The 12,125-nt window shown below is 60.8% G+C and overlaps 4 protein-coding genes across 4 annotated transcripts; 3 read left to right on the top strand and 1 right to left on the bottom strand.

Annotated features, from left to right (window-relative positions):
- Positions 1–657: 657 nt before the first annotated feature.
- On the top strand, positions 658–2,131 carry E0L32_006559 (uncharacterized protein; the record flags this gene model as incomplete). The annotated part of the gene is made up of 2 exons (XM_031141205.1): positions 658–1,168; positions 1,233–2,131. The coding sequence occupies 2 exons, from the start codon at positions 658–660 to the stop codon at positions 2,129–2,131; spliced, it is 1,410 nt and encodes a 469-aa protein (XP_030994844.1).
- A 4,978-nt stretch (positions 2,132–7,109) lies between these two features.
- E0L32_006560 (uncharacterized protein) lies at positions 7,110–8,477 on the top strand (the record flags this gene model as incomplete). Its single annotated transcript, XM_031141206.1, has 2 exons — positions 7,110–8,003; positions 8,076–8,477. 2 exons carry the CDS (start codon positions 7,110–7,112, stop codon positions 8,475–8,477), a joined length of 1,296 nt encoding a protein of 431 aa, XP_030994845.1.
- Positions 8,478–8,701: 224 nt separating this feature from the next.
- Positions 8,702–10,999, bottom strand: E0L32_006561 (uncharacterized protein; the record flags this gene model as incomplete). Its single annotated transcript, XM_031141207.1, has 1 exon — positions 8,702–10,999. The coding sequence occupies one exon, from the start codon at positions 10,997–10,999 to the stop codon at positions 8,702–8,704; it is 2,298 nt and encodes a 765-aa protein (XP_030994846.1).
- A 413-nt stretch (positions 11,000–11,412) lies between these two features.
- E0L32_006562 (uncharacterized protein) lies at positions 11,413–12,125 on the top strand (the record flags this gene model as incomplete). Its single annotated transcript, XM_031141208.1, has 1 exon — positions 11,413–12,125. A coding segment is annotated over one exon (713 nt), but the record flags the coding sequence as incomplete, so codon positions are not given.

Below are 12,125 nucleotides of genomic sequence, written 5' to 3' on the forward strand. Positions count from 1 at the left end.
TCCTTCGCAGGGTGTCTATCACTCCCCCCCGATCGATACGAGCTTCTCAAACACGGCACCACTGTCCAGACCCCCAAGTTCAGGCAGGGCTGGAGGGTTCTTTTAAATCCCAACGTCAACGCCTCCCAGAGAGCAAGCAATTGAACGCCTCTCGTCCCGTCAGTGGCACCCGCTGCTGACTTGTGCTTCGACTCGGGCCCTCGACAGAAACAGACCAAGGACACCGGGGCCGCACCACCAACTTCCTTGCCCCATCCCCCTGGGCCGCACCCACTCTTTTTGTCTGGCCGTGGTTCCTGAATTCGGCCATTCGGCCTACCTCACTAGTCCAACTCCAACTGCAACTGGCGTCGCCCGTTGAACAGGGTTCAATAAATCCACCTACCATACAACCACTCCATCCCCCAGCTCGCCCCTCTTGGCCTAGCAGACGCTCTCTCTCCGTCGTCGCCATTGCGAACGTGCCGCCATAGAACAGACTAGCGGCCAGGATCTAGCTCTTTGACGGGCCACGGCGTATAAGCCGTTGTCTTGTCTTCGCTTCCCTCCTCGTCTCGTCCGCTTTTTCCTCTCCCGCCCGCTTCGCCCTTCCCCAACCTCTGACCCGGTGAGAGGGAAACAAAAAATACACCAGCTATCTCGAAGCTCCAGCTCCTCATGTCGGTCTTCTCTCTCATCAGACGGGGTCGCCAGGCGGCCAAGGAGCACAAGGACAAGCAGGCCGAGAAGGACAAGAAGGCCGCAGAAAAGCCGCCTTACAAGCACGTACCCACCCATGCAGCCGTCGATGCACTCAATGGAGCACCGCAGACCTGGAGAGCAGACGACCGCCCGAGGATCATAGAACAGCACAAGAGGAGGAGTGCAATGACAGCAAGCGGCCTGGGCATGCATGTGGCGGGATCAATGACGCCGGTCCACAGCGGCATGATGCCGCGGGTCAACAGCTCCCTCTCCCACGTCTCGTACCCGTCCGTCTACGCCAACCCCATGGTCAAGGTCCCCAGGGCCTACAGCTACAGCAGCATGCCGGGGTGGAGCGACCGCGGAGGCGAGGTCGTCTACACGCCCATGATGGAGCGGCCGCAGAGCGCCGCGGTCAAGGGCAAGACCGTCGACCGGCCCGCCATGGTGGACTCTGGCCGCGCCAGCCGAACCTCCAGCAAAGGTACCCCCGTGCGAGAAGTTGGTTGTTTTTCTTCCCAGGCGCCCCGGCTGACATAGGAGCGCAGCAGGATCGCCAGTCGGCAGCTCCGGCGACTCGACGAGCTCGCAGGACGACTTGGAGATGCCGGCCAAGCAGAGCTGGAGCCAGCGAGCGCCAGACAGCCGCGCCGCTGCCGTGCGCGTGGTCAACAGCAGCGATCAGCCGCACCGTCTTCACCCCAGCAGGAGAGTCTCGGATCCTCCTGCAGCGGTCGTTCACAGCCCGCAGCCTCAGGCGCGGAGCACGTACTACCCTCCCTCGTCCTCGAGACCCTCGGCGCCCCGGACAGCAACGGCACCAACAGCATCACCCATGACAGGCGCGGGAATCCCTCCGGTTCCTGCGCTGCCCCCCATGAACTTCAGCTCCCCTTCCAGGATGAGCCGGCCAGGCTCGGCCAGCTCGCACCGCATCTCGTCCGGCTTTGGGCTGCCCAACTCATCGACCTCCTCGTCTACCACCGCCGCCGACATCGACCCGGCCTACATTGCCGAGCCATTCCCCGACTTCGACACCATGCCCCGTGCGGTCTCGGACGACAGCTCCGTGCCCCCGATGGGCATGGCCATATCGACGACGGCGACCATCGACGCTGCATCCAGCGTCGCAGCCGCAGCCACAGCCTCGACTCGCGTCGACGCCATTGACTTTTCGGCTCCCAGGGCTCTGGTTAACGAGGCGCCAGCCCAAGCCGCTAAAGAACCTAGGCCGGTGGCCGTCACCACTACCGCCCTACCAGCACCGCCAGCAGACCTCCACGACGCCACCTCTGCGCCGGTCCAGACAGCACCACCCGTGACCCCCGCCGCCCCGCCCAGGGCCAGCAAGCTATCGAAAGCGCATGGTGGTGGTGGTGCCAGGCTCACCAAGAAGAACCGCTGGTCGCTTCGCGGCAGCAGCAAACCGGCCGCAGTGGCCGTCTGAGCCGGTAAACCGTACACAGGGCGTCCGTCCCATCCATCGGTCACTAGCCTGGCAGACTAGCAACTCTTCCTTTTTTCCCCCCCCTCCTCGACCAACGAACGCCATCACCTGTCCGGCCTCGCGCTAATGACGCCGAACTTGACGCCACCCCAATCACATTTACGACCAAACCTCTACCATTCACTGTATTATTTCCCGGAAAGCATCGCACCATTGCCAGGCGGCTTTTTTACGTTCGCTTGACTCAACGTCATTCATTGCACCTAGCGTCGTGACTTGAGGTGTGCTGGGCCCTGGCCTGTCTCACCTGTCAAACTTACTCGCGCACATCCGAGAGGAGCGGGCGGGCGGCATGATCTCTCTCGCTTTTACAGCCATTCTTTTTTTTTTTTTTGTCACATCATTATCATGATACTCATTCTACGGCGTTGGCCTACGACTCGACTTGGATCTGTTTCTTCTCTCATTTTGGTTTTTTAGGGGCTGGGGGACTCTATCACTATTCTTTTTTGTAATGACCACTTGGAAATTGTGGCAACTGGGAGGCGCATACTCTGACGGCAAATGGGAAAACCATATTTTATATATAGACTGGGAGGGGAGTACGTGGGAAAGTATAAAGACTCGGCCCTATGGTTCTGGACAAAGTCCTGTTATTACTCTGGTGCCTTTGCAACGCACACGCGTCCCTCTCGAGCAGTGGAAAGTCGGGACTTATTCCCTTCATGATCAATATCATAGCAAGTCTTGAAATTTCAACATTGGGAAACGAGCTACAGCGCCGCAGTGAACCCAGCGGAGGTTGCCGATCGAGAACAGCTGAACCGAACGAATAGCTCCCTGCGGGCATCACCGAAAAGACGAGACGGTCTCTCTGGAACCCCCTTGGTGGAAACGAGGCCACTCTCCACATAGAACACAGTCCATCCATGTGGCCTGTGGAGAGGCCGGGCCTTTCACCACGCTTTCTGCCCACTTTCCCTCAACGCTTCCTTCTCCGTGAGACATATTTCCCCATCGGCTCGCTGGAATGGGACGAAGAAGACCCGAGAGAAAGTTGTCTCGGCTCTCTCCTACCTAACCTTTACTCAAGTGGGTAATTCCCCTATCCTACGGATATGGGTGCGAAAGCAAGGTTTCCACCCCCCCAGTGCAGATCCCAGCGGTCAGGTTTGGCTCCCCGGGATCTCTGAGACATTCTGGCAGGGCTGGGCATCCGTCGAATCCGGACATTACACAACGTGACTGACCGCAAACACAGCATGTGCAGTTGCATGCCGAACCTAGCCAATCTTTGCAAACGAACTTACGGGGAAAACCCCACGATGCCAGCGCATCGAACAGACGAGTGCACTTTGCTTTTCTCTCTCTCTCTCTCTCTCTCTCTCTCTTCTTTTGTCTTTACAAGCCTCTCCCGTCCCCTCGCCGTCCCAGCTGTGCGACATTTCCTTTGATTTCACAGACACTAAATCCGTCCTACTTCGGGTTCGGGAAGAGAAGGTCTCAGCTGCCTGTCAAAAGAGAAGGGAAGTTCGGCACGGAGGGCAGAGCGCGTCGCCCGCAGCCGCGGAGGCGTTTTTCCCCAAGATACCTACCTTATCCCCCCCATCCGGCCTCTCTCTCTCTCTCTTTTGCAAACCCAGCTGAAAAGCGGGCGCGCGAGCCCGCAACTGCATATCATCCAGCTGGCTTGGGTAGCTCGCTCGTGACGGGGGGACGGGCTCATCACCTCCATTGAAGCCCAGCCACCATGCAGGTCAGCTCTGCTGCTGTCCGACGATCCGCGCCCAGGAACGACAGTCTTTCGTTCCTTTTTTTTTCTTCTGATGTATAGGTGGCGTTTCCTGCTTGCAGGTTTGGACGGCTCTTGCCCAGCCGGGTATTTCATTGGCGTGCGTTGTCAGGTACGTACGTCTGGTTGTCCAATGTGGCTTGGGGGTTATATCGAATCAGGTTCGATGGCCTCACCGCTCGCCGAAGCGGCCGGAGGAACAAAAAAAGATTGGCAACGTGCGTTGGATGTGAGCGTCTGTCTGTCCTTGCTGTGATAGGCTCGGAGAGCCAAGAGATACGAGGAGCGCCCATGCGGCGGGATGGGCTTGTGGCTTTTGCCAATGGGCAATTTCAGCCCATTGGGAGAACACGGTTCAGGCAAGCCACTCCCGAAAACGCTCGCCAAGGCGGGAGCCTATGAGATGTTGTTATATCCCAATTCCCTAGATATGGTGTTGAGCCTCTCCTCTTATCAACAAACGCCCAGAGATACCGGTATGTTGTTGCTCGAGATATGGCCAGCAATAGCATCCATCCTCCGACAATATCACGACGTTGATATTGGACAAGGGGCCCCCCTGATCCCTGCACCGCTAGAACCTCTTTTCGTATCTGTCCAAGCTCCAGTGTAACCTGGTATTGCCGCTTTTGTTGAGGAAATGAGGTTGTGTGACGACCAGAGGAGCTAGAAAGAGGATCATCGTCTCAAATTTGCTGCATGGATGTGCGATCGCAGACGGATGGACGCATGGTATTTTGCCCAGCCTGCCAGCCTGCCAGCCAGCCAGCCAGCCAGCCTGGCCCTCCTTGTCCGCCGGAGGCAGGGATCTTGATAGTTCTCTGCATATCTTCGCATACCTGCGCAGCCAGCACATTTTCCAATCGAGGCCCTTGCTGCAGGCAGCAGAGGTTGCTCCGCCGCGAGCTACCTTATCTTCTTCCCTGCGGCCTCAGACCTGGGTTCTCGGGCCTCCGCTCGCCTGCTGTCTGCTGGGGGGGCGTGTACGTAGGCATCGACCAGAGAGGCAGGTCGCACAACGTTCTATTCTGCCTTGGTGGTGCCATCAATATTCATCAAGCCCAGTCCCCATAACCGCGCGCCGCCGTCATAGACTTTTGCTCTTCCATTGCTTCTTGCCTGCTCTCGAGCTCGTGTTCAGCTACCGGGGACAACCTTGCTTGCAGGAACGGAGTGCAGGCGGAGCCTGAGTCCTGGTAGAGCGATGCTAGGTCTGAACGGTGAACGGTAGCGGCTGGCCTTCTTCTGCGCTTCGAACCAGCCAACAGTGTCGCAGGTTTTGTCAACCAGGCCTTGTTCATACCAAAAAAAGATCCCTGCCCGGATCCGGCTGGTGGAGAAGTCAGGCCCGCAAGTGGATGCAGGCAAAGAATAGGCGCTGTTGGGGTTGGCTGGCTCGAACATGCAGAGCAAGCAATAGTCCATCCGCCGCATCGTTGCAGACACAGGACATGGTGCACGCTGAACCCCGTGCGGTCTCCTTTGCTGACCACGGGCACGTCAGGGCAGAGTTTGGGACCCAAGGTTTGGCCCTAGTCCTGCATGGAATCAATAGCATGTGCCAGCCCAGGAAAGCCTTCCGTCAAGACAATGAAAGACCAGAGCCGCCCTGAAGAAGAGAGGACCTCCTCGTGTCGCGGCTGCTTCAGGTAACTAGCTGCTTCAGGTGCGGATGGGGGTTCTGTTCCGCAGTGTGGTTGAATACGACGTTCATCCACACCTCCCTAGGGGATGAGGCGCTTTGTGTCCAGCATTGCGATTTGCTGGTCAGGCCGCCGAGAACTAAGAATCCCAAAGATGGGACTTGTTTCGGTAAGCGGGAGGTAAGAACGGGTGATTAGCTTCCAAGACGGGTTCTTGGCAGAGACGGTGGTGGATGGAGCAAATAAACCGACTATTAAACTTTCTTTGTCGCCGTTTTGGGTGGATTCCTGTTGGCTGTTGGATAAGAGATCGCAAGCTTGATTTCCCAGCACCAACGAGTCCCCAATCCTGCTTTCTCGGGTTCCTCAGCCCAATGACTGGATGTGCTGCAGACGGGCACCGCGGACGCGCAGCTCGGCCCGTTTCCACGGCTTCCATCAAGGACTGGAGCGCAGAGCCTCTTATCAGCGAGCCGCCAGGTTTCTGAGATGTATGTACCTATGTGTGCTTGTACCAGTACCCAGCATTGTGACTTGTAATTGTAATTGTAGGCTTGGCAGTGGCTTGATGCAGGGGCCTGTCGGTCCAAGTTTTCGCATGTCCGTTCGTTAGCTCAGCCGGCGAGGATGGCATTGGCACAAAGGAATCCCGTCCCGTTCGTTCGGCTCCGGTGGCCGAGATTAAACACGACGGAAAAGAGCTCGTGCTGCTTATATTGCGGCTGATCATTCCTTGAAGAGAAGAAGCCTGGCGGGCGCGGCTCAGCTGAGGCTGCTTAAGTTCAGGGTCCAAGCCGCGGGATCCTGGTAGATCATTCCTGAACCGCAGCCGCGACTCCATGATCTGCAAGCAAACATGCAGTTCCACAATCACCAGACAGGCCCAGATTGAGGGGACACACGACACACTGATCACAGGTATCCATTGTTCTGAAGCAAGGAGGGGGAAGAATCGTGACTCCACGGCGAGAGACAAAAGTAATGACGGTGGTGGCTTTCGCACAAGATGGATCACATTTCTGTGAAATGCCAAGGTATGGCTGCTTCTGCCATTTGGACAGCTTTGTCCACCCTCCACCAACCAGACACACCTAAGGATGGTGGATCAGCCGCTGGATTTGCACGCCACCCGCCCTGGAGGCTCGCGCTAAACGCACTAACTTCCCAGAGACACTACCCGTCATTCAGTGGACTGCCCTAGCGCAAGGTGGGGGGGTTTCCCAGGCACGCGGTCTGTGCTTTTCCCACCCAGATCGACAGGGGACAGGGGCTGCGTGGGGCGCGCAGGGAAGCTTGGACCTACCCGGGTACCTACCTAGGTAGGTAGCTGCCACCGAACGCGTTTTTTTTGGTGAAAGTGACCAGCGTAGCCTCAATTTGCATGTGCAATCCCATACCGCAAACAAACCCCACGTCCGCGCCAGAGGGAGACCTGTCTCGGCCGCCAAGCTCGCTCTCTCTCTCTATCTACAAGGCACACAATTGAGACCGCGTGGATGGGTGGCTAGTGGCTAGACTGTGAACTGCGCGCATCCCGCAAATCATGTCGCTCCTTAGCCTGCCGGCCGAGCTGTTCGACAGCCTCGTCGCCACCATCCTGTCGACCCCGCCTCATCTGCTCCTGCTGGCCTTTCTCGCCCTCTCGCTGTCTGCATTCCTTGCCTTCTACCTAGCCTTGCATGCGGTCGCCCCGAAGCCACGGCCCGTTCTTCCCTCGGAGAAGACCTACCGCACCACCGACCCCAATGGCGCCGTCGTCACCCGCCAGCTCCCCTGCTGGTACGACCGCTGGCTGGTCCAGCGCCAGATCAACGAGAAGGCCCCCATCGGCGACGTCTCGGGCCCTGCCGGCCTCGACGGCGCTCGCGTCCCCGACACTGGCTCCATCGAGCCCGCCGAGCTGGCCATGAGCGTCGTCGTCCCCGCCTACAACGAGGAGCTGCGCATGCTGCCCGCCCTGCAGGAGATGGTCGACTACCTCGACGCCCGCTTCGGTCGACCCGGTCAAGGCAACAGCAATAAGAAGGCGGCTGGTGCCGCCAAGCCCTCGAGCCGCCCCGGCACCCCGAACCGGCACGCGCATAGGCACCGCGTGCCCGACGAGGAGGACGTGACCGGCTACGAGATCATCATCGTCAACGACGGCAGCAGGGACAGGACGGTCGACGTGGCGCTCGAGTTTGCGCGCAAGAACGACCTGCACGACGTCATCCGCGTCGTCACGCTGGAGAAGAACCGTGGCAAGGGCGGTGCCGTCACGCACGGCTTCCGCCATGTGCGCGGCCGGTACGCGGCGTTTGCGGATGCGGACGGCGCCTCCAAGTTCAGCTACCTGGGTAACCTGGTCGCGGGCTGCAATGAAGTGCTTGACGGAGCGAACCGCGGTGTTGCGATCGGCAGTCGAGGGCATCTGGTTGGAAGTGAGGCCGTTGTAAAGGTATGAAAGCGATCTCTATTCTTTCGTATCAGTCTCTGAATTGCCGCTTACACCGCATGCCGGTGAATCCAGCGCTCCGCACTCCGCAACTTCCTCATGAAGGCCTTCCACTTCGTCCTGATGATCCTGACTCCACCGGCGACCTCGCGTCTCTCCGACACGCAGTGCGGCTTCAAGCTGTTCAGCCGAGCCGCCCTACCTCACATCATCCCATACATGCACTCCGAAGGCTGGATCTTCGACATCGAGATGCTGATGCTGGCCGAGTCAGCACCCGCCTCCCTGGTGCTCGACGACGAGGGCGCTACTATTGGCAGGAGCCCCGGTATTCGGGTTGCAGAGGTGCCCATCGACTGGCACGAGGTGGAGGGGAGCAAGCTCAACGTACTGCAGGACAGCATCAAGATGGCGCTGGGCCTGACGATCCTGAGGGCTAGCTGGATGTTTGGCGTGTACAGGCGTCGGATGATATGAACAATCGCAGCTGGTCGTGACTGGACTGACTGAGCCAGTCATGGAGGAGGGGGTCTGAGCTAACACATCGGCATGGGCCCCTTGTTACTTGTTGTACATCATTACAAAGATTCATTTGAAGCGCTAGATTTCTCGCTGAGACTATATCTCGCACCAAGCAAGCTCTTCATGGGGATGTAAAAAGAAAAAGCATCCATGCAAAGATAGATAGACCCGCGCCGCTTTTAGAAATGCGCAAACTTGTCCTCCCACTGCTTGAACCCGTCCAGCATGGCCTGCGTGATCATCTTGGGCATCTCCCGGATCGCGCGCTCGAGGTCGTCCATGGTGATGCCCTGCGCCCCGCCGCGCAGCTTGTACCGCTTGTAGGCCTCGGCGCCCGCGCTCCGGCAGATGCCGCTGATCTCGGCCCCGGAGAACCCCTCGGTGCGGTCCGCCAGCGCCGCCGGGTCGACGCCGCCTTGGCCGCCCTCGGCGCCCTCGGCGCCGCGCCCCTGCCTGACGATCTCGTTGCGGAAGATGGTCTCGCGCGCGGCGCGGTCGGGCGGGCTGATGTAGATGAGGCGGTCGAAGCGGCCCGGGCGCAGCAGCGCCGGGTCCAGGACCTGCGGGCGGTTGGTGGCGGCCAGCACGACGACCTGCTTCATGGCCTCGAAGCCGTCCATCTCGTTGAGCATCGTGGTGAGCACGTTGAGGCTGCCGTGCGACGTCGACGTGCTGCTACTGCCGCCGCCGCCGCCGCCGCCCATGCCCTGCCGCTGCCCGCAGATGGAGTCGATCTCGTCAAAGAAGATCATGGCGGGCGGGGCCGCGCGCGCGCGGGCAAAGAGCCGCCGGATGGCGCGCTCCGACTCGCCGACGTACTGGTTGAGCAGCTCGGCGCCCTTGACGGCGAAGAAGTTGAGCCCGGACTCGGTGGCCATGGCCTGCGCGGCCATGGTCTTGGAGCAGCCGGGGGGTCCGTACAGGAGGATCCCCCGCGGGGGCCGCGAGACGAAGAGCCGCAGGACCTCGGGCCGCTCGTTGAGCATCAGGACCGACAGGCGCAGCGACTCCTTGGCGGCGTCCTGCCCGCCGATGTCGGACCACTGGATCGGCGGGGGCTTGAGGTTGACGTCGTGCATGGCGCTGGGCCGGATGTGCACCAGGGCCTCGTTGACGTCGGCGTACGAGACGTGGTGCTCGGGGGTGGTGGTGTCGCCGCCGCCGTGCTGCTGCTGCTGCTCGTCGGCAGTCCATGCTGGGTCGGCGGGGGGGGCGGACGGGGCGGGTGCCGCGCGACAGTGTCGTACTTTGCTGATCTCCATCGCCCGTGTGACGAGGCGGGAGAGGTCGGTGCCGTTGTACGCGTGGGTGCGCTCGGCGACGTAGTCGACGGCGTCTGCCTTGATCGACGGCTCAAAGGGCACGTCGAAGGACTTGACGATCGTCCTCCTGCAGTCGACGTCTGGCAGGGGCAAGAAGACGTCGTTGGTGAGCCGCCCTGGCTCGCGCAGGTCGGAGGGGATGTCGGCTGCGTAGTCCTGGCAGGTGACGAGGACCGCCACCTTGGGCAGCGCCTCGTTCCTCTCGGGCCCGGCCGACAGCTTGTCCAGGAAGCTGCACAGGGCCTGGATGACGGCCTGGCGATTCGACCGGTCCTTGTCGACCAGCCTGTCGAAGCGGTCTATGGTGACGATGCTGGGCTGCTGTTCCCGAGCTCTCTGGAAGGTCTCCTGTATGGAGGTGAGCTTGTCGCTGAAGGCGATAGGGAGGACAGTGCCCCAGCCCGTTGCGGCGATGCGGTTCAGGAGCATGGTCTTGCCCACTCCGTGGCCGCCGTGGATGACGATGCCGCAGGTCGTGACGGCCTGCGGGAACGGCGCATACTTGAACCGCAAGAGGAAGTCGTTCAGCTCTCGCACGGGGCCGGCCATGCCCTCGATGGGCGCAAGGTGCAGGTCGCCACGGGGGAGCTTTTCCGCGCCTGGTCTGTGAAATCTCACGACCGTGGTGCCGAGCACAAACTGTGCATTGCCGTTGGTCTTGCCGTCGACAAGCTTGACAGCAAAGGTCTTCTTCGCGCCGCGGGACCCGACGTCCTTGAGCGTCATGCCGGAGAAGATGGTCTGGATGTTGCAGAACTGGTCCTCGACCGCGTAGATCCAGGCTTGCTCAGTCAGGGCGTTGATGGCACTGTCGCTGCCGGCATCCTCCAGCACGATCTCTTGTGCTTCGGGGAGCGTGCTGCCGGGCGTGTAGGTGATGGTGTGCTGGTCCGAGTACGTGAAGCCGCAGGCATCCTGGAAGGGCCTGGGGATCAGTGCGACCTTCTTGCCGAGATTCGGTTCGGCAGACTTGAACAGGACGGCCTCTCTCCGGGAAGCGGGATCCCCAGACCTCTCTATCGTGCACGGCTTGCCGCTCTCGGCGCTGCGGGTGAGCTCGAGGAGGAGCTCTTGGCTAACATGGAGCCGAGACGCGCCCTTGAGCATCTCCGTCTTCAGCGGACGGAGCTGCACGGGGCATGATCTGGAAGACATATTTTGTCTATGGCGTGGGATTACGTGGTGAGATAATCCATTTGCAGGTTCGGATTCAAGCCTTTGACCACCCCTGCCAATATTGAAACTCAGCTAGGCTTGAGCGTAGATGTAGACGGGGAGTCGGCGCCGAAGTTTTCGAGTTTTTTCGCCGGACTCCCGGTTCCAAGGCGATTGGCCAACAGTATTGACGGGCCCAAAGTGGGGGGCGTCAAGATGCGCCAGGAGTCAAATCCGGAGCCTGAGACCTCCGCCAGCGACAACCGACCCTTTTGGACCTCTCATCATCTCTTCGATCAGCGCACCTCCAGACTGGAGCAATTTCTTAAGTGATCTGGGCCAAAGTTTCAAAACACAGTCTCCCATGTGATGCCGCCTCGATAGCGCCTTCAACCACCACACCGCCCGCCCGCATGCTCCCAAAGCGACTCCCGGCGGCGCTCCTCTCCCCGCCGACGCCGCCGTGGGTGAGAAGCACCGTCCCAGCAGCGTGTACGCCGCGGCGCATCTCGACCTCGCGGTGCCTCTGCCGCGCCCAGGACCGCTCGCGCAAAGATGATGCTCCCACGCCCACAGACAGCGCAGCTGGCCAGCCTCCTGCTGCCCCCGGCCCATCGTTGTTCGAGGAGCTCTTCCCCGGCGAGAAGAGCACCGTCGCCCAGACCTCACAGGACTTCATCTCCTCCTCACCACCACCGCCCCTGACAGACTCACAAGTCGACTCATCATCATCACCATCACAACCAAGCCCCATCCCCCCAGACCCCTCCCTAGCAAAATGGCTCCACGACCCGCGCAAACTCGGGCCCAGGGTCCAGGGCAGCGGCCGGCCCCCTCCTCCAGCGGCCGCCCAGCTCCCCACCGCCACCCTGATCCTGCGCGGCGCACCCCCGAGCCTGGACCCTTCGGACCTCTACCGCCTCGCCACCTCGTCCTCGGCCCACCTCGACGGCTGGGCGGGGGGGCTCCTCCGCGCGTCCCGCGCCCTGGACCCGGCGACCCTCGCGCCGAGGGGCCGCTACGCCCTGACCTTTGAGAACCGCCTCGCGGCCGACGCCTACCTCGAGCGCGCGCGGCGGCTGCACTCCCTCGGCGCGCGCGCGGCGCGCCCGGGCCGGGCCGTGAC

The sequence above is a fragment of the Thyridium curvatum genome (assembly GCF_004353045.1).
Source record: "Thyridium curvatum strain D216 chromosome Unknown NODE_37_length_373104_cov_81.786046, whole genome shotgun sequence".
Classification (NCBI taxonomy): Eukaryota; Fungi; Ascomycota; class Sordariomycetes; order Thyridiales; family Thyridiaceae; genus Thyridium; species Thyridium curvatum.